Source organism: Colossoma macropomum, unplaced genomic scaffold (genome assembly GCF_904425465.1).
Source record: "Colossoma macropomum unplaced genomic scaffold, Colossoma_macropomum, whole genome shotgun sequence".
Classification (NCBI taxonomy): Eukaryota; Metazoa; Chordata; class Actinopteri; order Characiformes; family Serrasalmidae; genus Colossoma; species Colossoma macropomum.
This window is the reverse complement of record NW_023494791.1, coordinates 40658167-40682929: the sequence shown is the minus strand read 5'-3', so window position 1 is coordinate 40682929 and position 24763 is coordinate 40658167. Positions and strand designations below refer to the sequence as shown.

At 39.2% G+C, this 24763-nt stretch overlaps 1 protein-coding gene across 1 annotated transcript in view; it reads right to left on the bottom strand.

Annotated features, from left to right (window-relative positions):
- LOC118811099 (MAM domain-containing glycosylphosphatidylinositol anchor protein 1) overlaps nucleotides 1-24763 on the bottom strand; it is a 323781-nt gene that overhangs the window by 1612 nt on the left and 297406 nt on the right. The window contains exon 17 of the mRNA XM_036575308.1: nucleotides 15943-16048. Within this exon, the coding sequence (XP_036431201.1) occupies nucleotides 15943-16048 (106 nt within the window). The remainder of the gene's footprint in view (nucleotides 1-15942; nucleotides 16049-24763) is intronic.

Genomic DNA, 24763 nt, shown 5'->3' with positions numbered 1-24763 from the left:
TGCACCATTTAAGGTGGAACAGGAAAATCTGAACAAGAAGCTGGCGAATGAGAAGCTGACTTAAGCTTTGTGACTTTTTAGTGTTTGACAGTTTCTCATTGCAGATTAAATGTATCAGAAAACCAGCTGGAGTGATTATAAACACAAATAAGTCCATTCGTCTCCAAATTATCAATGGTTGTCTTAAATCTTTCTCTTTTCCTTTTCGTTAGCTGCTAGCCAGGCAAGGTTGTTGTCTGCGTTGCTATGGTGACCAGTAGTCTGCATGCCAATCTTCAGGGTTAAAGGATGAATTTGCAGTTTTACAATAACTCCAGTGTTTAAGATCATGTACTGTTAAAACTGTTAGAACGACCAGCAGAGCCTCATTTTATTGAGAAGGAGGATTATTTTATTTTTACCTAAAATTCTGATGTGGAGCCACAACAGGGCAGTAAAAGAGCTCCATGTAGCTCTGGAGCTACATGTTTCTGACCCCTAATCTAAGCCAATAAGAAGTTTGGTGTCTGAGCTATGCCAGGAACACTTAGTAGAACTGCCATTAGTTTGCTTTGTGCTTTGATTGGCTTGAAGTGTTCAGTATCCTTGCTGCCTTTTGTTGAAATGTCTTCATTATGTATGCTACTACCTCATAGACAAGGCATCTCAGAGTAGGACATCTAGCATGATGTTAGAAATTCTGATTTAGGAGGGTAAGATGGCTAAAGCTGGCCGCCTTCACAAGCAAACAAACATATTTAGCCAAAGTATGTGCCAGACAGACAACAGAACTCATAATCACTGCGCTCTTTGTTCTAAAACCTCTCCCTTCTGTGATTGGTCCACATGTCACATGGTTGCCTGCATCACTGCGGTGGGAATATTCAAATTTCAGTTTCTTTTGCTTGTTTGCATGCAGCCCTTTGTTATCCCTAATTGTTTCTCTGCCAACTTCTCTCTCTCGCATTCTTGCTTCTTTTAGTGCCACCATTACTGTTTGTTTAATTGTCCTGTGTTTGTGTCACAGTGACAGGTCCGCTCACAACCCCCCTTAAAAGTATTTGGCGCCTCTACCGGGGCGGGCTGTCCTAGAAAGATGTACACCAAGTTCTTTTAATGCGTACTTATGACAGCGTGTTCAGCGATTTGTTTAGTTCTTTCATCATTTGAAGTATACCGCTGGCTTAAGTGCCTGCTCACTGGTGAATGTTGCTAATGAGGACATGAGCACTCGTATGGGAGTGAGCCACACTATTTAGCTGCAAGTGCACAATTCAAAAGAGCTGTATTTAAAGTATTGTATTAGTTGCTTTGGTTTATGTGAGGCATAATTAAATATTATCAATTAAATATAAATTAAGTCAATGTAAACTTAGAAGATACAGTTAATGGCAGTGCTAACACAATAATTATATCTTATTTCTAAATCACAGTTCATCAAAATAGGTGAAGAAATTCTTCTCAATTACTGTGAAGTTCATGTCGTTGCTGTTCAAACATGTCCAATGAAAAACACTACTTTTAATATAGGTTAATGTACTTTCAAAGTGATTTTGAAGGATTTATATTGGTCCATTCATAATAAAATATTCATACAATGTAAAGGACAGCAAGCATTTTCAGTTGACACAGAAAAATAAAAATAGACAAGAATGGAGATACATGTTTGTAGAAGTGACAATATGCAGAGGAGGACATATTTTGAATGTTGTACATTTTGAATTGGGCACAGTATTGCTTTGCAGAAAAAATGCCACATTTTTGTCATTTTTGACAAAAGAAATGACAAAAATGTGGCAAAAAAAAACCACATTTTTTGTCATCTTGAAACAGAAAAAAAGTCAGAAATGCTGACCTGCACCTGTTGATACAGAATGTAAGCCAAATGTAAACATTATAAATTCAGTAACTATGTAATTAATTAGTAATAACATATTTAAATTTGATAGCAGAGCAAAATGGCAGTAATAACTTCAATATCATTGAATAATTTCATCATTATACATGGTATTTGGGAAATCCGGGTGACTAATGAGTTCTAGTGTTTGTTAGCCATGTTAGCCTGGTACCTCCTAACCTAAATAACAAAATGTGGACTTGACAAGCATGTCTTGGCTGATTGACTACACCTGGGGTAAATGGAAAACTGGGTAAATTCTACTAACAATTGAATAGTGTGGAAATTTGTTTGGTGGAATTCCCCTTTAATAACCTCCCACTCACATGCAAATGTTCTATCTTATCCCACCCCCAGGCCTAGCCGCACCCCACTGCGCCCCCTATAGCTCAGCCCCTGGCAGTCCATATGTTGAACTCCACAACATAAAACCCACTACAACTCTGAGCTGATAGTACTCTTTCACTCGGTGATCTATTATTTAAGTGACACGTCTCCTAACCGTGTACTAACTAAAGGTCCAGGCTTTGAAGTTCTTTAAAGACAGTGAGAGTGAGTGAGAATAGAAGGTTTGCTTCATAAAACGTGTGGGATGTGTAGTGATAGATCTTTTAAAGACTTGTGAGCTGCTATAGTATAACCCCAGAGATGCCCAGGATGGCCATCAGAGCTTCAGACATAATGGCTGTAAATGATGGGTTGCAGTCGGTGTCATCATCGCACGGCTACACTTCACTAAGCCATACGAGTGGAACAATCTGGTGAATTAAAGACTAGAAGCTGAGATAACTACGAGCTTAGGGACACGAATGGGTAGTCGGAGACCAATTAAAAGCCATTGTGTTTCAGCAGTAATGATGAGTAATGACTTCCCATAAAGCTCATAGCTCTCTGCGACACATAAGAAAAATGAAGTACAAACTAAACACGTTTGTATTGTTATTTAAGAGCCATATTTCATCCGCGTCTCTTCACAGATGCATTTTACTGTAGAAGACTGGGATTACAAGGTAGCTCACACACACTCTCTCTCTCAATCTCTCTCTCTGTCTCGCACACACACACACACACTAACTGCAAATACACAAACACACACAGAGCACATTATGCATGCAAGCTGCCAACAAAGGGGGTTTAATAAATAAGGAGTAGCTTTATATTTAAAGGATCAATATCGTTTATATCATGGGGTTTTTTGGTCTGGCAGTAAATCAATAGATTTCTAATAAAGCTTCTTATTCTTCCGTTTCAATAAAGTACATCTCAAGTGTCTGCGGTTTCTGTCCTAACATTTCAAGGATCTTTGAAGGGGGTGGCAAGTTTGGAGAGTGGGAGGTTAATTCAGGTAAGCCTTAACCTAAGGCCTGCCACAATCATGTACAGTGGTAAGAAGAAGAATATGAATTACCTGCATTTATGTAAAATGTCATCTTAACCCAATAAATGGCCAGGGCTCACCAGCAGGCCCAAGTTTATTACACACTTCTGTAGCATAAGAATAGCTCAGCTAGTTTGCATTGAAGTCCTTGTTGTTACTGAATAATAAGTCTGAGTATGTAATAAGCCTGTTTTTTAAGGAGTCAAAATATGACCTGGTCTTCATCTAAATTACAATAAATAACATAATCTGTTTACACTAAAAACACGAAAAGTGACTCTAGACTCATGACCAAGAAAAGGTAACTGGAATCAGGAGTTAGCAAACCTGGAGTTCAAGTGTTAGAGCTACTTTGACCTGTAAAAACCACATATGCACAAGAAACATTTGCTGATATGAACTATGCCTTGCTAAAAAAGATTTGTAGAAGACCCACGATCAAACACTGTTATCTCAGAGTTTAAGAGTTTAGGTATTCATCTGTCAACAGTTAAACAAACTGTCTATAAATGGAGGTGATTTAGTGCTGTGTCTATTCTCGCTAGAAGTGGGCACTGAGCCAAGATCACTCTAAAGGCACAATGCAGAAAACTCAGTGAAGTAACCCTAAAGGCTTTACTTTAGAATATAAGACGCAAACTGACTTACTGAAAACTTATTGAGTGCTTGCCGAAATCCTAAATAATGGTGACTAAAACTGCACTTCAGAATGCATCTTAAAGTATTTGTGACTTAAACTAAACTAAATTCTTATCAGCTCAAAAGTAATAAACTCCAGAAGTCATCCGATGCTACTTTCAACCTATTGGAACAAAATGTTTCCAATTATGAAGTGAATTTAGATGATTACGATATGAAAGTTTTAACAAATTGTTTTTGCAATTAGCGATTTTCACATAACAGACCTCAAATTACATAGTAATACAGGTCATTAAGAATAAAGCTTAACCCCTTAAAATCCCAGACTTATTACGTACTAAGGCTTATTATTCAGTAACTACAGAGACTTCAATGCAAACTGTCTGAGCTATATTTAGGTTCTAGATATAAAACCTAACCTTACCCAACCTTACCCAAAACCTAACCCTCACCCAGAACCTAATCCTAACCCTCATATGTTTTTGACATGTTACTGCGAGTCTGTTGAGTGTTTGTTTCATCTGAAAAGGACCACTCAAAATAAATTGTCACCAAACTTTGGACCTGCCAGTGGACACTGGCCATTTAAGGGGTTAATCTTAGCTGAAAACTCAAAAAAAAAAAAAAATCCAATTTGTGTCATATGTAGTCAAAAAAATGCATTTTTGCCCCTGCAACACTGCAACACTGAAGCAGTCTTACACATATCCCTACATTCTCCATGTTTAAGGAATCTCCAAGCATTCTCCAACTCCCACTTCCTTCTCTCTCACCATGGGGTCAAATGTCTTCCTCAAACATACAATGACAGTGGTCAAGGTAAAGGAGACACGTCAGATCATAGCACTGCAGAACTACAGTAAGTCAACATGCCCTGGTGTCCCAGCCCAGGTTCAAAGCTTAAGACCCAAACCGATGCTGAGCCCTGGACCTGCACACTGCTGCAGCCTCCAGGCATCTTTCATCTCACAGAGAACTACTCAACATGCAGTACTCATGTGAAAAGCACCTTCAGAGAGGAGACTGGAGTGGGAGAGGAGAGAGATGGACCCAATGGAATGAAAATAAGAGTCAGTTGAGGAGAAAGGCATACTGCAGTTCGACTGCAACGTGTTGCATTTATGATATGCATTGCAGCATGTTTGTAGTGTGTCGAAACCTTGATATGATATGACAAAACATTGGCTTGGATTATTTTGACCAAAAATTCTTTAGTTTGTCAGATCTCAAGAATATCTGAGTGAATGAGGTTGGAAAGGGTGCTCACAGTAAGCAACAGTAAAACCGCATTTTGGATGAGGAGGAGAAAAGACAGAGAAGTAAAAAAAAGATGACTGAGGAGAGAGAAGAAAACAGAGACGTGAAGAAAAGACAAAAGAAGAAAAGGTGAGGAGAGGAAGAGATAGAAAAGAACCAAAAAAAGACAGACAGATGAAAAAGACAATAAAAAGAGGAGAAACAGAGAGAGAAGAGAAAGGAGTGCATGAGAAGAGAAGAGAAAAGAAGAGAAGAAAAGAGAAGAGAAAAGAAGAGAAGAGCAAAGAGGAGAAGAGAAGAGAAGAGAAGAGGTGAGAAAGTGAAAGAACAGGAGAAAAGATTGGAGGATACAAGAGGAAAGAAATGGAGAGGAAGCAGCAGGTGATCTGTCTTCTGACTATTATGAATGTGCAAACTCAGAGTGTATCCAGGGATGGAATATCATGCACCCTCATGGGACACACACACACACACACACACACACACACACACACATGCACAGTGACCTGTACATCCGGATGTTGGGGGTTGAAAGTTAGAACGCTCTATGACTGAGTGACCCTTCACAATGATTGATTTGAATCATTAATTTGCCCTCTTTGTTTCTCTCCTCTGCTAAGAACACTGTCTTTCTCTGCTTTTCATGGTGAAGGCTTAAATCCTCACTGCTATCCTGCACCTGCATGGGTCAGTCCTGTGGGCGAAGTGGCCTGTATCAGTGTGTGGGCTGTGCTAACCTCTGCACAGGTGATTTAACACCATCCTTCATCCAGACAAAGCTGAAGCTGAAGTGCTAGAATGTAAACTATGCATTCAAGCATGTATACATTAGAGTTATATGTTATCATTTGCTTGCTGTCCAACTTTCAACATTCTTGTTGTTGCCTGTTATTGGTGAATGTTACTAATTAAGATTAGAAATTATTATCCATTATTAACTATTGGAAGTTTAGAGTTATTACTGTCTTTATGTTATATATTCAACTTACACTAGGTAGTTTTGTAATATCAAAAAAATGTATAGGCTCAGAGCATCATCAACTTGGAAAAGGTTACACAAGCAAATTGAATTTAGATCATTTATATTCAACAAAAAAAAAATAATGGCCCTACTACAGTACTTTGAGGGACTCCGCAAGTAATGGGATAAGGGCCTGAGAACATGCTGTACTCCACAAATAATGGCATAAGGGCCTGAGAGCATCTACTCTTTTGAGCTCTTGCAGTAAGATTTAATGCTAATTTAATGGCACTCTCACTGAACAAGCCAACATGACCATACTACAAATCTATTTCTTACCATTTCTATCTCCTTTCTAATAAGTTTGACTGAATGCAAGCAAGTTTCCATTATATGTGAATTGTGAATTCACACTGTGACTTATACAATATATTTCATAATCATAAACGTGAGTGTATATATGAGTATTTCACAATGTGGCTCAGCCAATCATATTTTAAAAGTTTTATAAGCAGGTAGTTCCTGTGTGCTAAAGTTTTCAGTCTGCAACAATCAGCAGTAGCTACAAGTGCTAAACCCCCTTAACCCCCTTTTCCTGTATATGGCTGTTTCAATAATTCAGTGGTGACTTCAAGATTTCACGCAAGGCCCCTCTGGCGCTCCTTTTTTTATTTTTTTTTGTGTTTTTCAGATGAGGTGCTTCTGGAGGTAAGAAGGCTCATAAATGTTTGATGAGCTTGGCTTAGATTTCCATCTCCGATTGGTCTTCGCTATCAACTTTACTACAGGCAATGAAGCAGAACTCATTTAGTAAAAGGTGCATTAGGCCAATAACCTTGACTCATAATCTAAAGATTTATTGTTCCCCATATCCTTATCATGGACGATAGTTAAATGTTTATGTTAAACTGTAACATTTCTTGTTAATAACATCGAGGTGTAGCATGCTTTGGCTCACATTACAAGGCAAATCTGAAGAGTTTTTGACTCCACTGTTTACTCACATAAAAAGAGGAATTGAATAATGTTATTCTAGCAGACCGCTAAAATAAAAGTGCAACAAAACCATTTAACGTTTAAAGTACCTCCACATAACGTAAGGTTTCTACACCAATTGAATGTCCAAGTCAAGAATCGTTTAAGAACCTTCGTTTTTAAGAATGCACCATTCACACATTCTAGAGCGTGAAGGATTTGAATACTTGAGTATTCATTTGTTATGATGGTATGCGGTTCTTTATGTAGTATTCATTATTTTTATGGTAGCCTAAAGCTGGGCGCACACTACATGATTTTTTGCCCAATTTTACTCGGATATGCATCTTGCGACAAATTTTCGCAATCTGAAGCAATTTTCCAGATTGGGAGCTCGATCAGAAGTGACTGACAGTGTGGATGATCTGGTAGTCTGAGCGGAGAAAAAAGTGAATCTTTAGCCCTTCGATCAAACTCTGAAGTGATCGGTGGGCCCTCCGATATTTCTGACTTAGTCTTGTAGTTTGAGAAGGTCAGAGATTTACTCAACGAGTTAATCAGACAACAGCCAAGAAGCTGCCTCAAAAGCACAGGCAGATAAGAGTCGACATCATGTTTATAATGTTTGGATCCAGAGGTTAAATCACTCTCTTTACAATTTCAGCTCAGCTGCCAGGTTGTAGTGAAATATTTCTTCAGCTCTAACTGTCATATCAGTGTTTCTCAATCCCTTATTGTAATCCCCAGTTTACGTTTACTCTTCATAAATGCACAAACAAGTCTGGCCCACTAAGTTAAGTTTTATTTGTATCATGTGATCTCTGAGGAGATCTGGGAGTTTGAGTTCCTATTGGTAGCTGAAACTCGTTATGTATGTTATACTCTCTCTTTGCCCTGTCGTCTAGTGTGAGCTCCCACACGACAAAAAGACAAGAAATTCTGTGACAAACTGACGTTAAGATTGTGACATTTTCTGTTTTAGAAATCTGTTAAGATTTTAAAAGTCGTGTAGTGAACGCCCAGCCTAAAACAAATTTCATCACCAAAAGGCCTTCAGAATGAATGGCTATTGTTAATATACAGAAAATGTTCCAGATAAATAAATTATTGCTGGTTTATGCCATGCCTACACCTGAAAACCTTTTAAGTGAACAGCTTTCCCTGTAGCAATTCAAACTAAAAGAGCAAAGATGCCTCAGAAATCATGTGTGGGCGCATTTCAAATTCTTGGACGATGAAAAAAAAAGCTCAGTGAAAAAGGTGACTGTGATAAGAGAGCGATGCACCACAGAGGCATGACTAGTTTAATGAATAAAGTACAGCGATCCTCACTGCCTTTAGCTCAGCTCCGTCACATAATCACTTCGGGCAGGAATATTAGCTCTCGTTTCTCCTTTTCATTTAAAATAAAACATTTTTACAGCAGGCTTAAATCTTGGCATCACAAACAGCAGGTCTGTTTATTGCAACAATATCGTAAGCTTTAACCACTGTATCAGAGATGAATCGCCTCCACACACAGCTAATACAGTTCAGGAGCTACTCTGCAACTACCAAACAAGATTATCACATTTTAGCAAAACATTATTTTAAATTAGTTTAAGATGCTATAGAAAGTGATTGTGTGTGTTTTGATTGGATCTCTATGGAGTTTATGCTTCACTTATAAAATGTGAAGAGATGGGAGTGTGGGGTTGGGAGTAGGATGAGAGGTTGGAGGGGTGCAGCATATCCACATGCTGCACACATGCAAAAAGGCTAAGGAGCCACATTGTAATCAGGAGAGAATCAACAGAAGAGCCACGTTTTCAGCAAAGCACCAAACGTCTCCTAATTTAGAAATCTGCCCACAACATACAGCACATCCCTAAAAGGCAGCTAATCAAGAGTGTCTAAAGCACGAGAAATCCAGCTGTGACAAGTTTTGCAAAAGAAAGACGGAGAGAAAAAAGTCAAACAGGTTTCAGTACTCAATAATCAACCCATGTGAACATTAGCAATACTAGCAGTGTCTTGAATCCCACAGTTAGCAAGCTAAGTGACAACACTGTAGTTCTACATTAAAGTTAACTACTCACAAAGCTACAGTGGTGAGGGATTCTCAACGTCTATTTCTCAAGGTCTTATAGCAAACCTCAATGATAGAAATGCAAGGGATGGTATTTATGATAGTGAATTAATATTTATCTTTGAGTTGAACATCTTGGAAATCGTAAACATGCGCAAATTGGTCAGCCCTTTTGTGCATCTTTTTTGATTGGTTATATCCTGAAAAGTGACAATTGGTGATCAGAGTTTATCCCTGAAGTCAAACATTTTTCAACTTGATCTGAAAGGGGGAAAAAAGTCCATGCATGGTCGATGTAGCCTTTTATATTGGGTGCTCACAGCAAGCAGAGGCAGCCCACATGAAGCTACTTTCACTTTGTTGATTGCTGTTACAAAGCATGTATAAAAAGTAGTGGGTTTAGTGGGGCATGATGATTGGCTTGGGTGGCACTGCCCTACTAAATAACCCCCTGACCCTGGGCCTGGTGTGAATTCCATTATTGTAAGAAATATATAATACAAAACCTTTCTACCATTAATTTTTAATAAGCATGTACTAGGAAATGTTCTGAGGGTTCTGAGGAGCACAGATGGTGAGAACTTGGCCACTGACAGAGTGAAAAAAGCAGCTATGATGGCTATTCTGATAGTTACTTGACATTATCAAAGCAACCAGAGTACAAACTGCTCAGCCTGAGACTGAGGTGGCTTGAGCACTTAATATTCAGCAGGTTTTCTTCTCTACTAAGAAAAAAAAATGGTATGGATTTGCTGGGGTTGAAAGAAAAACGCATTAAAATAAAACTTGTTACAGGAAACGAAGCCCTTTAAAGTGTGATCCATAAAATCAAATGCAAAATGTGATCAATTCCAATTAAGCTTGGGCTAGCTACCAATAAAAATGTGAATATCAGGCACTTCTCATTTCAAACTGATGTAGAAGATCCTCCTTTTGTAGAAAACTTCACTGCTCGCACTGTAAGCTTGTTTCTACTGGGACAAAATCTCAGCTGAGGTTATACATTACAGTGAAGCTTTTAGCTGGTACACAGCTCAACTAGCAGCTGCATAAAACATGTTTCTTTCTGATTCACTACTCCATCACTGTTCTTGTATGAACAAGAAGACACTCTATAGGGAGTAAGCAGTGCTGGTATGAACGAAATGATGTCGGTCTGTGTCAGACTCTTTCGAGGACAATGCTTTAGAGAGTAACATGGTGGGAAACATCGTGTATAAGCTCTGCCTTGCTTATTTACATCATACACCATTTGACCACCAGCTACAGCTAACTAAAGTCTGAAGTGGTTTAGATGTTTTTTTTTCTTTGGAAGCTCTGAATATGTACTAATGGCCTATATATCAGTACTAGGAAAAGGCACTATACACTCACAAAGGGTTCTTTAAAGGGTTCTTTATCTATATAGAACCATAACCACTCAAAGATACATTTGCATGATTAAATATAATCATTTATACTCTTAAAAAAAGGGTTCCTTAGTAAAGACAATGGTCCTATATAGAACCATGAACACTCAAAGAACGATCTGCATGCTTAAATGGTTCTTTGCATGGTGAAATAGTTCTTCAGAATGTGCTGTATATGGTTCTATAAAGAACTTTTGTGAAAATGGTTCTCTATACCATCAAAAAAGGTTCTCCTATTGTTATGATGTTAAGCTTGTTACAACAGAAGAACCCATTTTGGTGCTATATCAAATCATTTGTGGCACCAAAGCACCAAAGTTTCCAGTTGTGTGATGTCTAGTTTTTGTATAAAAATATTAATCTTGTTCAGATACTTTTAAATTATTTAGCAAAAAATCATAATGTCTTTTCCTCTACTGACAGGATTTTTATTCTTTCTGTTCCTCTGAGCCGCTCAGATGAATAATGTAGAGTAAAATAGCTATCTACTGTGGTAAATTCTGAAATTATTAGTAGTCCAAGCTGACAAAGATACTGAAGTGGCAAGCAGTAACAAGAAAAGCAGGAATCTTCATTAGAAATGGCAAATATGATATATATTTTCTAGGAGAAATCTAAAGTCCAGGAAACACTAACACCTGAGCACAAAGAGAAACTGAAGAAAAACAGACATCTATGAAAATGGGAAAACAAAAACCAACAGATCTAACAACATACAAGTCAACACCAAACAGTGCAGAGCATAGAAACAGAGCAAACCAAGGCATATACACAAAGACATGGAACCATGAACAGCTGGCAATAATGATTACAAGGAGTTGTTACAGACTACACACAGGTGACCAATGGTAAAAAGGCAAAGCTAAAATAACATAATGGGGAATAAATCTCAAGGCAAATAACTTCCCAAGAAATTATTACAAATATTTACAGTATCTATCATTTAATAACTTATTGGTATTCCTAAAAAAAAAAAAAAACTATTGAACTATTAAATAAAATATTTTAGAATACCTTCTGGTGTCTAGATATTGTATTTCATTATTATTGAATAAAATTAATTAATAATGGAAAAAGTGGTACCAAACTTTCAAACAGTAGTGTATAGAGATATATGCATTTATTTATAGTGCAAGAAAAGTAATTTAAAATATGATTATGCAGGGGATGTGGAGACTAATTAACCTGGACACTGAAGGCCACTGAATCAGTTGCACTTATCAATTAAGACCTAATGTCTTGCTGGCAACACAATCAGCCTGTTTAAATCTGCTGAGTAATTGGTCATAGTGATCTTGACCCTATTCCTATTCCATTATTTAAGATGTTTTTTGCTTGTGTTCAAAATGATGTCTTAACTACTGTAAACTGTTCTCTGTCACCAGGTGCTTTTCCAGATGCTTTTGAAACTGTTCTGGTGAAGCCCCTGCTGCAAAAGAGTAGCATGGATCCTTCCCTACTAAATACAATTCCATTTCCAAAAAAGTTGGGACGCTGTGCAGAATGTAAATAAAATAGAATGCAAATCACACAGACTAGGGGTGGGAATCTTTAGGCACCTCACGATTCGATTCCATTACGATTCAGAGGGCTGCGATGCGATTGTAAAACGATTATCGATGCATCTCGATGCATCTTTTTTCTCTATACATGATTTCTGTCTTCCTACTGTCTGAGGACTTGGTACTTTTAAAGCAAAGTATTTTTAATGATCCAAAATGTAAATGCATTATGGATCATTACAAATACTTTGCTTTAAATATCTAAAATATCTTTTATTAATAAATCAAATGGAAGTGATGTGGCAAGTGAACTAGAAGGCTCTCATTCAGAGACGCTGCTGCCACTCATCTGCAATAAAATGCGCTGTTGCCCTGAAATAAGATCCAGTGGTAATGGGTGTCCACGCTGCGCGTTACAGCCATCCTTCCCATTTTCTTTAGTGATTTTATAACTTCGGTTTTGGTCTCATTGTAGAGAGTGTGGGGGGAGGGTATTTTCGAGGCTGGACGCTGAATCTCAGCTCCAAAGTGTGCAGCATAGCGCGAAAGCCCCGGTTCTCAATGACTGAGAACAGACAGCAGACAGCAGGTCACATAGCACCGAAGTCTTCGTTTTCTGGCGGAGATGGGAGGAAAGCGGCTATAGCTAAAGCTTAAAGCAGAGCGAAGTAAATCTGCGCTCTCGTTCATATTTTTAACCTATACTAGGACATTATCACATACTGAGACATACTGGACATTAAATGTTGTGGCTCCTAAGGTGGTTTGACTTCGTTGAAAGGACAAAATGGCTCTTCTTATCATTTGTGTTGCGACTCCTGACCTAACCTGGCTTTTAAGGCAGAGGGTGTCGTTGGATTTCTCGCTCCTTTCTCGTAGTGTTTTTGTTATGTGCCACCACAGACTGTCCGGGCGCTGCACTTACCCACTTCCAGTTCAGCCTTTTGCGTTCTGTCAACATTACATAAATTAAATATTTAGAAAAACGATTTTTGACGTTGAATGAATCGATTCAGAATCGTTCACGTCCGCATCGCAATGCATCTAAGAATCAAGTTTTTCCCGCACCCCTAATACAGACTATATTTTAAAGAAAAATACTACAAAGACAACATATCATATGTTGAAACTGAGAAATGTTTTTGTTTTTTAAAAATATATGGCCATTTTGAATTTAATGCCAACAACACGTTAAAGAAAAGTTGGGACGGAGGCACGTTTACCACGGTGTTTCATCACCTCTTCTTTAAACAACACTCTGTAAGCGTTTGGGAACTGAGGAGACACTGCTGTAGTTTTGAAAGTGAAATGTTTTCCCCTTCTTGTATGATATAGGATTTCAGCTGCTCAACAGTTCAGGGTCTCCTTTGTCATATTTTTCATTTAATATTGCGCCAGATGTTTTCAGTGGGTGACAGATTTGGACTGCAGGCAGGTCAGTTTAGCACCTGCACTCTATTAATATAGAGCAATGCTGTTGCAATACATGCAGAATGTGGTTTGACATTGTCTTGCTGAAATAAGCAAGGCCTACATAAAGGTATTATTATTATTATCATTATTTGATTAAAATAGATCAGCGTGTGGAAATAGAGCTATCACTGTGAAAGAAGCTCCATGCTGCCTTTGCTGTTGGATGCACTGTGACAGCTTCTGAGCAAACATGAGCAAACATTCAAAATACAGACTTCTGATCAATAACATTTTAATAGTGATTGGTTTAAATGATTAATGTTATTGATTAGAATGTTATTTATGTTATGTTGTGTTTATTGTGCTATACTGTAACAAGGGCACACAGTTTCAGTGATTCGAAGCTCTTATGAAGCATGAAGAGTTAAGGGCTAACAGTGCACTTATGTGCTAATAGCTCCCCCTTGTGGAAAACCTTCAGCCTGCTAAACATGAGTGCGTGAGTGAGTTGAAAGCCAGGTCCCTGAGGTGCTTCACCTCTAAAAAGCAGATGACAATTAATTCAGGATTCTCCTTAGAGGCTTCATTCCCTTAGAAGGAGGTCATCTTGCACCAACCGTAGGGCATTTTGGGCTATAATACAATATCATAAAATGCTAACTGTGCATATGTTTATGCATCATCATTCACATGATAAATTCATGTACAGATGTGGTTTTGCTTTACAGTAAATGGGCACTGTATTGGAGCATATTAAAGCCCATTTTGATGAATGTTGGCGAAAGAGTCAGCTGTGATGTATAAGTTAATATATACTAAAATTTTTACTAATTTACAATATGACAATATGTAAGCAGAGAAATGGTATGAGTGCTGTCACTGGGCAGCCCTTTTCGTGCAAAAATTAGGTTTTCTCTCTTCAAGATGTGAATGTGATGGATGACGATGGCACTCTGGCTGGCTGCCTGCTCTCTCAGAGAACTGGCATGGGCCCTTTTCCTGTTGCTGTGCCCGTTTTCATAGCCATCCTGTGCCAAGATTGGCACTCAGGAGGAATGGCTCTGCTGTGGCGTGGGGTCCTCCCTGGGGCGAGCAGGGGGGCAGAGCTGCCAGCACAGGCCCAGGCCCCAGTGGCTCTGGCTGCGTTTACAGCTGCCTCAGCAGCCCCCACGCAGAAGGGGCTTCTCCCTCTTACTGACATGGCTGGCACTTAATCAAAACTACCACATCATATTGCTTAGCTGAGTTGAGCAACAAAAAAACTGCTGGTTCACCATTTTACTCTCTTTATGCTCCAGTTATCTCTTTCTCTTTCACTTTCTTTCCTGCTCTCTCACTTGCTTATAGCAATAATTCTGCAAAAAATTTTTTTTTTTTTTCCCAGGTGGCGAATCAGCAAAGACATGTTTTTGGTCCGAAGTTTGCTGATTTAGTTCTGCACTGGAACTATGAGGCTAATTTACAGAACAGTAATGGAAATGGTGATGGATGAGTAATGGAAACTTATGACCACCAATTAGCATAAGCCAGAACCATAATAAACAGTATGACATATACAGTCATATGGAAAAGCACCCTTGGGCAGATTACATATATATATATATATATATATAAATATATAAATATATATAATATATATATTAGTTGCTACTACTGTTTTTAGCTATGTAACATACTTTTCCATGTCTGAGCAAGTCTATTTAAATGAGCACTCTGGCCAAAATGAAAAAGGAAAGCCTCCTTCATATGAATCTTGAAGTTAGGAGGAACTTTTGAAAAACTACAAGCGCCTGGGGGTGGGTGCATGAGAACGGGCTGTTTGAAATGTCTTTTTCTCTTATATTCCGCTAGCTGGTGAATGCAGAAAGAAGCCAGAAAAGCTAATGTTACTGCTAGGAAGCCGAATACAGTGTCTGTATTTATTACCCTTTAAATGAATGGCACATCAGTGGATTTCTTTATTGCCGAGGGGTGAATTCCCAATGGCTGTATGATGCATTTGCATAATGCATGCTGGGTATTGTAGTGAGAGAACACTGATAAACGAAAACATAAAAAGGATGTAAAGTTGTGAATTCTGTCAAACCAATAAGGCTGAGATAATGCTGTGCTACAGAATGTTACGCAACATGACAAATAACACAAATGCTAGTGTTAGTCCGGAATGCCCAACTGAAAGTAGGTAATTGTGTGACGCTTTAATCGTGCTGTTTGGTGGTCATAAGCTTTTCTTAGCACCTTTAGCCTCATAGCTCCAGTGCAAAACCAAAGAAGCTTCAGACACAAAACATGTCTTGACTGATTGACAACACTTGGGGTAAGGAGAAAATTGTGTAAATTAGATTGATCATCTATCTTGTTAAATCTCCAAACCTGAGTTAAACAGGTTATAACAGCTACAGCTGCAGCTGTCAGAATTGTACTGTTGATGTTTCTTCCTCTGGTTCAGTGATGATGTACTGACCTGCTGCAGGCAGTTTCTCCTGTGTACACTTCCCTTTGGTAACCGAAACATCATCAATGGCGATGTCCCCCTCAAAACCGTCTCCACGGATACCCTCGAACACCACCTGAAAATGAAACACTACCATCAGTAGGGAATCTATATGCTGTGTCATCCATTCAGTCACCTTTCATGCATTCAGGCCTTTTTATTTAGCCAGCTTCCCTTAAAAAATAAAATCACTCCATCAGTTAATGTCCATTCAGATAACGCAGCCTTCAGTCTGAGAAGCTCATTAATTAAATAGACAAATCAAAAATAACGCAAATGTAATGAGAAAAGTACATTTCAAGTAAATCATTTCTAAATGTTCATTTAAATCACAGCAGAGAGAAAGACAAGTAATAATACAAGAACTCTAATTCAGTGAGCATTAAAAAGCTTGACGTAATTTCACATTAATTATTTCTCACTAGCTTATTGATTTTATTGTAATTTGAAAGCTTCTTGTTTTTTATTTTGCAGCAGAAAAAACATCAAGCCAGGTTTTTGTAATTTCTTGACAATTCTTAGAATTACCTACAAATTTTCACCAAACTCACTGGTCGTTGTTTGTTGAGTATTCCAGTCAGATGTCGCCTCGTGTTGGGACAAAAGGGTTTTGACCAATGGTGCTTGATGTATCTAATTTCTTAGTGAGTGTATCCATATTAAACACTTCTCAAAATCATGAGATAATGGATACTTTGGGAGAGTCTCAAAAATTCCCCTAGTTTAGGTGGTAGAACTTCCGTCGTCATCCATCCTTTGTCTCCATAGCAGGATGAGAGATAACATACGCTCAAATAAGCGAGATCCCACAGGCTGAATAAACTGGCAATTAACAGGCATGTGCATTCCCAATATCATCAGCTTTAAGTTTTGTGTCTGTGCTAGCCTTCGCTCTTTTAGGTGATGGTGGTGGTATCGTGTGACACGGGGAGCCCTAACTATTGGGTGGAATTGGATATGACTAAATTGGGGAGAAAATTGGGGGGAAAATCAAAATATATATATATATATATATATATGTTGGGTTAGATTTCTCTGCTTTTTTGGACCACGTTAAACATTCTTAAGAATTAACGTCACGCACAGGCTCAAAAAAAAAGAGTTGGCTCGACGTTTAGATCTCAAATACAAAATCAACATTATACTACTGAAGATTTGATGACAATGAATTATCTTCAATCACATCTTTGGAAGACACATCCTTGACCAAGTTTTAACTAAGTTCTCGTTAAATACTCCCTCAACACATTCATATTCATCAGACTCATCTGCTGGTGGGGGTCTGAAGAACAATCTACGTTACAAAATGTTCTTGTTGCATGCAGTTACACATTTCCACCACAGAGGTCTCCAAATCTGCAAATCTTACACAGTGCAGCTTTAAATCAAGCTATACTGAAGCAAAATGACAATGACCAGACATCTAAGAGTTAACTTATCTGCAATGGTGAAATGTAGCTGTTGTTAATGCTGGATATGGGTGACATGTTTTTCATTAGCGCTAGGTCTTCCTTCTCACTGAGGCATCTCATTGTGTCTTTCTCCTTCAGTAAACTTCTCTTTTACCTCTTCCATGCTATGGTGCAGTGGCCTGAGCACTGACAGCGCTGCTGAGCCACACGCCCCTGCCTTTTGACTGACAGCTTAATTACATTAGCTCTGAAGCTCTCCGCACAAACCTAATCACAGACACAGCCCTAACTCTATCCTACAGTAACACAGCATTACTCACAACCCCCCCCCTCAACAGAAACTCAAACAGGGGACTAATGCCTGTGCAAAGCAAACGAATCGATGAAAAGAGAAGACGGATTCGATACGCTTCCAATTCACCCAGGACGCTTTATCAGTGGAGTTGAATTCATTTTCTATTTACAAAATCAAAAACCTGCGGGATTCTTTTCTTATTGCTTCAAAAGACGTGCCAAGTAGAGTCAGTTTTGGCATATTTTTCGGCTGATATCTTCTCAAATAACTTGATTTTCAGCCCAATTTGTACCTGCTCTTGTATTTCATTAGCGCTGGAACACACTTGTCTTTTATTAGACTCTAAGAAAACACTTTTATGTGAATATTAATTTATTTTTTTATTTATTTGAGCCAGAATAGCCCCTGGAATGTGCTCATTTGTGAGGGAAGTAAAAATGCATATCTCATATCCTACATAGCCTGGAGAGAGAGAGAGAGAGAGAGAGAGAGAGAGAGAGAGAGAGAGATATGGATTGAGAAAGAAAGAGATGAAAAGTGGGAAATAGAGAAAGAGAGATGAAGACAGTGATAGGGATAAAAGAAAGAGAGAAAGAGAGAGTTAGTAGGAATAAAGGATGAGAGTGATAGGGAGAGAGAAAGAGAGTGAGAGAGAAAGAAAGAGAGTGTGAGAGAGATGACAACAGTGACGGGAAAAAAGAGAGTGAGAGAGAGTATAAGAGAGACAGATTGAGAGAGATAGAGAGAGAGGTAGATTAAGAAAGAAAGAAGAAAAGAGGGGTGGAGAATGAATAAGATGAGAGAGAGAGCATGAGAGAGGAGAGAGGGACTGAGAAAAAGACAAAAAGAGAAAAAGAGAAAAGGAGAGAACGAGAGCAAGAGACAGAGAGACAGAGAAGAAAGAGATAAAGACCGACAGAAAAAGAGAAAGTGAATGAGAGAACGAGAAAAAGACAGAGAGCAAAAGAAAGACAGAAGATGGAGAGATAAAAAAGACAAAAGAACGAATGAGAGTGAGAAAGAGAAAAAGAGCACGAGAGAGAGACAAGGAAGAGAGAGTAAAGACAGACACAAAGAGAGAGTAAAAGAGATAAAGAAAGAGAGAAAGGGAGGAGGAGAGAGGAAGAAGAGAGACCCTACAGAGACCTCCTACTCTTAAGAGAGTGAGAGACACTGAGAGAGAGAGAGAGAGAGAGAGAGAGAGGGGGATAGAGAGTGAAAGCAAGAAAGAGAAAGACAGCAGGAGAGAGTGACAGAGAGAGAGAGAGAAAGAGTGATAGAGAAAGAGAGAGAGAAAGTGAGTGAGAGAGGTTGAGAGTGAGAGCGGGGAGGCATATTATTTATGTTATATTTGTATTCATAAGAATAAATGAAGTGTGCTGTCTTTGAGGGATTTGGCCTTGTCTTGTTAAGGGCCCTTCACGGCAGACAGAAGAAACAGACAAGTCCAAGGTCAAGCCTCCTGACCTCTGCTGACCGCAGAGCAAGCGTCTCCACAAAAAACACTTCTGACCTCTGAGCTCTCCATCCAATCCAATTATACATAATGTGTGCACACATACACACACACACACAAAGCTGGCACTTTCCCTCGGCCCTCAGCTTAATCCCAACCTACATCTCTCTGAGCGAGGGGGAATGTTCTGAATAACTAAATGAGAAGACAGAGAGAGAGAGAGAGAGAGAGAGAGAGAGAGAGGATATATACAAGAGTGCGTGTGTGTCATGGTGTCAGTGGTTGGTAATAGACTGCGCTGCTCATTTGTGAGGAGGCTGGCTAATTTGATTTGGCTGAGGGGTGCTAGCATGTCCGTGAGTGCTACTCTAAGCCGGGCTCTCTCGCCCCGCTAATTGGCCGCTGGGCCACGGAGGAGAACGAGAGACAGTAAAAACATCACGGCAATGTCAAACACTGCCGCGTAATGATGCCTGTTCGCATGAAAATACGCTCGCGCGATTGATACAAGCACCCGCCGACCTTTCATTTGACTCTGAACACACACCCACCCACATACACACGGGCCTGACAGCAGCACTAATTAGGCATGGGGGCAAAATAATTACCAAAGGGGCACAACCTGGACCTGCCTTCACTCAATCAACAGCTAGTGACATAAGCCTTATCCGATTTTAGAATCAGCCATTAAACAACAGTTGTCCATCTTCAAGTATTACCACGACAGCCCTTTCGCTTTTTAAAAATAGATTTCTATATTAGATACAACACAATCCACTTGCATAAGGAAGGGAAAAACCAAGAAAAGGAAAAAAACAGGTGTTTCCAAAACCAAAGCACATTTTTTTTTTTTAAAGACAACCGTGCAGGACCTGGTAAAATGGCAAATCAAGCTCCACTGTTGTTTCAGATCTGAAAAAATCCACAGGTGTTTCTGTCTGTCTTTCCACTGTGAGAAGACAACTCAATGCTGTGGGTCTGAAAGGATGTGTAGCTGTCAAGAAGCCTCACTGAGGTCGAGAATTAGAGAAAAATCTGGAAATCAAACAAAGAAGCTGCTGGTGTTCTCAGAACAATGAACTGACCACCTCATTTAATGTATTTGGGATAACTTGGATGGTGAGAAGCAGAAAATGCAACTTCTAAGACTGAACTTTAGAGGTGTAGAAAACAACATGATTTAAAAAAAAAAAAGTCTGTATTCAGTTGAAAATGTACGATGCAAATGTGTGCAAACTGTGAATCTAGTCTAATACTTTGCTGGCTCATGTTCTCCTGCTCATGTTAGGCTAATGTTGAAGTCTTGCAGGGCCAGACGTGACCTGGGGAAAACCTGTTAAACTTTTGGTGGTACTTTTAGTTTTAGTCAGAGATGTCAAAACCAATTCAGTGAAACCACTTTTGCAGACATTAACTCAGGTAAAAAGAGATTTGCCAACAGAATGTAGTAAAGGTTTAGTCTGCCAAGCCTGGCCTAGCTGTGGATGATATCCAAGTACATGATATACTACAAAAACAGCAAATAAGACAGGGTTTCTCAACCTCTGAAGGCCTGTACTCAGAGGGAGGCAGTAATTTGGGCCGGTAACATCACGGTAAGTCAAAAAACATACATGGAAAATTGATTAACTTAATAATTAAAAATCTAAGAATTAAACGTTTTCACAGTATAACTAATATAAATATTAATAGAGACGTACAAATAAAAACATCGCAGTAGTGGCTAATTAAACATCATCAGTCTGAGACAGTGCAGCTGCAGACACGCGATGCAAATAGTGAGCCAGAGATGGAGAAGTTTCTCAGGACGCTTTTATGGTGTGGACTTATCACACCTTTTCTTTAGTTCGCTCCATATTGACATGTGTGAACATTCCGCCTGTATTCGGGTCGGCAACAAACAGGTGAACCAGTCTGGCAGAAACCCGCGGGCCTTGGCCCACTTCAACCCGAACCCTGTTCAGTTCACTGCTGATGAAAATGCACTCTGTGATCAAACGAGGGAGTTCATCAACAGAGCTAGCTCTCCTTCTCTGTTCTAGAGGCGCGTCAGTGCAGTCAGCATTACGACCATTTTAACGGCAGACTTTTTACAGACTCTCAGCACGAGCTGCTGTTAAAAACAACAGATGAACCATAAAATAATAGAGAAGAGATGCGTTTGATTTCAACCCATGGATAGCAGAGCGTATCAGCATCACCGATTGACACCGATTGATAAACCAATGACAAAGAAGCAGATATTAAGTAAGATATTCCTTAATATCATCATTATTGTTAATTGTGACAAAGCTGATCCAAAAGTCCAGTGAGTGGAATGTGGTTTCAAATGAATCACAAAAACTAAAAGACTAAAGAGACATCTCAAGACCAAACAGTTACTCTTCTGGAAAAGCCAGTGGATTATTTTCAGTGAAAATGCGATGGACTACAGCTTAAAGTCACATCTACTTTGTACATTTCTATCCTTTTTATCTTTTTTCCGCTTTTTGACATCACTACAACCATGAGTTCTTTTTTTTTTATGTTTCATGTTTTTTTAACATCCCTGCAAATTTTGCAAACCTACTGACCGGAATGGCCAATCTGACCTAATTTTCAGGTTTTCAGTGTCAGCATTTAAGAAAAAGCAAAATAGAGTTGTATTTTAAAAAGTTGATTTTAGTTTTTTCTGTGTGTGGCTATGCTTTGTAGTCATACACAGTTGTGCCTTGGGGTGAAAAAGGTTGAGAACCCCTGACATAAAGCAAAGTAATATGTGATATTTAAGGCTAGACATTACAGAGCAAAGTCAGATTGTTATTTTGTCCTCCAATAGTGTTGACCTGATATCGATCTAGGGAATTTAGTACAATTTCCAATTAGCAGTGTAGTTAAGTAGTCTTGCAAAGCCCACTAAGCAAATACATACAAACTTATTAAAAAAGATACTAAACTGTCACAGGGTGGTACCCCTCTTGTTACTGGGTGCTACTGTCAATGGTATGTCTTCAGTACATTTAGGTAATGAACATAATTGCATCATATTTCACACAAATGATATTTTTTAAGGTTGTATTAACTCCACACACCCTGTCTTGTCTCCAGCCTTTTTATTTACTGTAATGTTCTGTTTTAAAATATTAGGTTATGAAAAGGTACAAATGAGCATCTTTCCTCTGAGAAAAACCTATTTAAGATACACAGCTGGACTTTAAAAACATTGCTGAACCTTTGGGGATAAAATTATATAAACTGCACCTGCACAGTACCCTTTTACTGACAGTGTAAGTTGAAATGCTTACCAACAATGTGGAAAAAATGGGTGGTATTGCTATTGAAAGAAAGCAAATGAAACTGTAAAATCAGGACAAAAGTAAGGATGATGTGTTTCCCATGGTAACAGTATTATATGTATATATGTCATAATGTTTGATGGCTAACTAGAGTACAAAGCAAACATTAGCATAAATAAACTGTCATGATATCAAACATTACATTTAACAGTAATAAGACATTTTTATATACTGAACAAAATCTGTCAAAACAGCTCATGACAGCATATGACATATTTCACCATATGGCATGTTTATGTTAAAGTTATGTAGCAGAGTTTAAGTTAAATGTTACCCAAATTCTTTGCCTGTTTTAATGAACTATGAAATAATTAACACATAATATGCTTTTGTTATCACTGACTGCAGCTGCTATTAGAGTTAACTGCTGTCAGGCCTTCGAGCACAAGGTCATCATATACATAAACATAATCACGCACCCAGTAAGAGGACAGGAGCACACGGCAACACTAACAAACAGCTTGCCGGTGGCTATAATTGGCGGTCGAGTCTTCGCTTTTCGGGCATTCCGCAAATGTATTTATTCTCTCTTTCTCTCGGTTAGCGCATGCAAATCCTCTTGTCTAACAGGCCGAGTGTAGAGTGCATTAGCGGCTTTGACCTCATTATGGAAAAGGAGCTCATTCACTCCACATGCGTACGCCTTCATAACAGACTCGGCCAACTCAAGGCTAATGCAAGGAAGCCATTATTCTCGCCGTTTGAGTGCCCTTTAGTGTATGTAAGTACATGTGTTGCCATTTTTTAATGGGGCGCGAGCGCTCACTTGTTTGTGTACGTGTGAGAGAGAGCCAGCGAGAGCGAGAAAGAGAGAGAGAAGTTAATTAGCGCCTGTGGCTGTTGAAGGTTATGAAAGAGTTGTGGTGAAGCTTAAAGTCCCTTGTGTGTTCCTACCACCGACCACAGAAAAAGAGAGCCGGACCATAAAGAAAACAGGAAAGAAAACACTGGAGATGAATGGACGAGCGAGAGAGAGAGAGAGGAGGAGGAGGAGGAGAGAGAGGATAATGGATGAAGAGGCAAACTCAGAAGGGCACGAGAAGAGGGGAAAAAAGAGATGGATGTATCAAAAAACAAGATGACAAAGAGAGGAGGAGAAGCTGCGAAAGAGCTCGAAGGTACAGCGAAAGCGGATGGACGCAGATCTTTTCAGAAAATCATAATTAAGCGGACCTAATTACCGGCCGTCCCTCGTTCCCCGCGCTCCCCCTCCACCCCCCCTTTTTTTGCCAAGCTCTTTCGCTTTTGTCATCATCTTGCCTCCCTCGACGGTGGCCCTAAAAAGTGCTGGCCTCAGTCTGTTTTCGTGCTGCAGGAGGGCGATAGGAGGAGCGTGACACAAATGCTTCCAAAACGTAGCCTTTAATACCTCCGCTGATGTACGAAGGACCAGAGGGGCCAACTTTGATGCCGTGTCCTGGCATCGATGCACAGAATTATGGGTACAGAGTGATCCACGCTGTTTTCAGATGTAAACTTGATACAAGTAGACTCTGGGGCGTTCTCTGTCCACTCTATTAAAGATTTTATTTTAGAAACATACTGCAAAAAAACCATCAATACTCTGCAATATAACAGTCTCATCTGCTTTTCATCATGCGGCTCTGACTAAGCAATTAAAGTCTATGATATTACAGCCAGGTACAATTTAAGGGATCTGTAAAACAGAACGACTGCACAGCTCATCCTGCCTGCCGCACCAACTGGCCTTAACTGCTGCGTGAATGTGCTTGTGTCTGACAGGGAGCAATTAAACCCACGCCAAAGGAGGAGGAAATGGAGCGCGGGGCTAGTTTTGGCATCACTGCTTGTTTGAATAACTTTGATAACTGGAGAGAATGCATTATAAAACTTTAATTGCGTGCCCCAAGCGATCAACTCTAACACCAGAGGTAGCATGAACGTACTGCAACACAGAGGTAATTGTACTAAATTGTGTTTTAACCCCTTGAACCTGTATCATTAATCTTGCAGTTAATTATACGTTAACTACTATGAATGATCTGGTCAGTATTACAGTTATTCTTACCAATCCAGTGGATTGAGATCAGAGCCAACACAGGCACATCTTAACAGATATCGGCTAAATTAAGCCTGATTCACTTCCGATTCTTATTTCTTTCTGGTCACCCCAGAGTCCAGATCTCAACATAATTGAAAGTGATTGCTTGGATTGCGACAAGCAGAACATACAACCAACTAAGACTAAACTTTGTAGGTGTGGAAAAATATCCCTGCAGATTTCTTTGAAAAACTAAAAGCAAGTCTCCTGAAAAGAATAGAAGCTGTAATA